Raw genomic sequence first — 1,806 nt, 5'->3', positions numbered from 1 at the left:
GTGCCGTCAGAATGAGAGTCCAAACAGCTGATAAAAACATTACAATAGTCCACAAGTAATCCACACCTAGTCTATCAACTAATGTCTTGTGAAGTAAAATGCTGCGTATTTGTAAGAAGCAAATCCTTCATAAAGGCATTTTAACTTTAAATCATCTCTTCCGGCCCAAATACGAGTCCATAATCCATAATAACGCTTCCTCCAGTGAAAAAAGTCCAGCCCATGTTGTCCTCTCACATCAAAAACCACCAATATATTTTGTTTAGAACTGTTTTGGACTGTTTTTGCATTTGATCTGTGCATATTCCACTTCTGAATCAGACGAGACGACTTTATCCCTAGATAAAGAAATATTATGGATAGAGGAATCGTTTTAGTTTTTTGGAATTTAAGAACGTCTTAATGATGGATTTGTTTATGACAAACATTGAGCTTTTTTCTTCACCAGACATTACCTGATGGACTGGAGTGGTGTGGATTACTTGTGGATTATTGTGATGTTTTTATCAGCTGTTTGGACTCTCATTCTGACGGCACCCATTCACTGCAGAGGATGCATTGCTGAGCAAGCGATGTAATACTACATTTCTCCAAATCTGTTCTGATGAAGAAACAAACTCATCTACATCTCGAATGGCCTGAGAATGAGAACATTTTCAGTAAATTTTAATTTTTTGGTGAGCTATTCCTTTAAATAGACTTGTGAATAAAACTTATAGACCAAATTAATGTACAGGAAGGGGTGTGTCCATATACAGTAATTCAACCAATCGCCAAGTGTGTTTGTGTTCTGTAGCCTCCGGTACAGATGAGAGAGTCGTTCAGTCTATGCGAGCGAGATCTCGTCTCCGGTTCCCTCGCCATGGCAACGGCACCAATGGTCATTTACACTAAGAAGAGCGGGAGTGCTGATATGACCTCTGACCTCTCATTTAACCCTAAGAACGACTCTGTGACCTGCAGCTCCTCAGATGCTCCCACAATCATCATCAGTCCAGCTTCAGAGAGCAATATGAGAGAAGATACAGTAGGAGAAGAAAAGTCTGGATCTCACTGTCAGGACTTAATAATTGGCCTCACAAACACAAACTGCCCTGCAGAGCTACTGGAGACTAAAGAGAGATTTCTCACATGAACTGATCTGACACTGTTAAATAAACTCTGATTCAGACTAGATGTGCACTTCATGAAGGAAATATCGGTGCTTGAGAAATGACCTTTTAGAGGTGTTTTTTTTTTTTTTTTTTTGGCATGTATGACAATCAAACGTTATCTGTTTTTATTGAAAAGTGTTTTTTTTTTGTCTAAAAAAATTATAAAAAATATATTTGTACATTCCTTTTGTCTTCGCACACATGAACCTCATGGATCAGGACAGTTTTCTTTAACAAAAAGTTACTTATTTTAATGACCAAAAAGTACACACATGCATTTGTTTCATCAGCCTTTATCTAAAGCAACTTGCAAAATTGAAGACAAAATAAAAAAAGATTGTTTTGAAGTTGTAAACAAAACAGGTTATTGGGGTATGTTTTACGATAAAAAAAAAACTATTTCTTTCAACATCTAACTTCAAAGTTTAATTAAATGTGTAACTTAATGATTCTTTGTAATTCTTTGTGATATTTATTAGCAATTTCTGAGTGAAAATTATTTCACCACCAAAGTTTTTTTTGTGTGTGTATTATTTAGCTTTGTTCAACTTTTGTGTGCGTGTTTGTTTTTCTCTTTTAGCAATAACTACAAACCAATATTTGTTGCCAAAGCCCGTGCTTAGTTATATATTTGTCAATATATATATATATA

The 1,806-nt window shown here is 35.5% G+C and overlaps 1 protein-coding gene across 1 annotated transcript in view; it reads left to right on the top strand.

The window, feature by feature from the left end:
* Positions 1-1,244, top strand: part of LOC107704143 (melanopsin-A-like) — a 12,544-nt gene extending 11,300 nt beyond the window's left edge. The window contains exon 9 of the mRNA XM_016507005.1: positions 797-1,244. Coding sequence (XP_016362491.1) covers positions 797-1,135 — 339 coding nt within the window. The 3' untranslated portion in view covers positions 1,136-1,244. The remainder of the gene's footprint in view (positions 1-796) is intronic.
* Positions 1,245-1,806: the final 562 nt, after the last annotated feature.

This window comes from Sinocyclocheilus anshuiensis, unplaced genomic scaffold, assembly GCF_001515605.1.
Source record: "Sinocyclocheilus anshuiensis isolate Anshui unplaced genomic scaffold, SAMN03320099.WGS_v1.1 scaffold117, whole genome shotgun sequence".
NCBI lineage: Eukaryota > Metazoa > Chordata > Actinopteri > Cypriniformes > Cyprinidae > Sinocyclocheilus > Sinocyclocheilus anshuiensis.
This window is presented reverse-complemented; position numbering and strand designations above follow the sequence as displayed.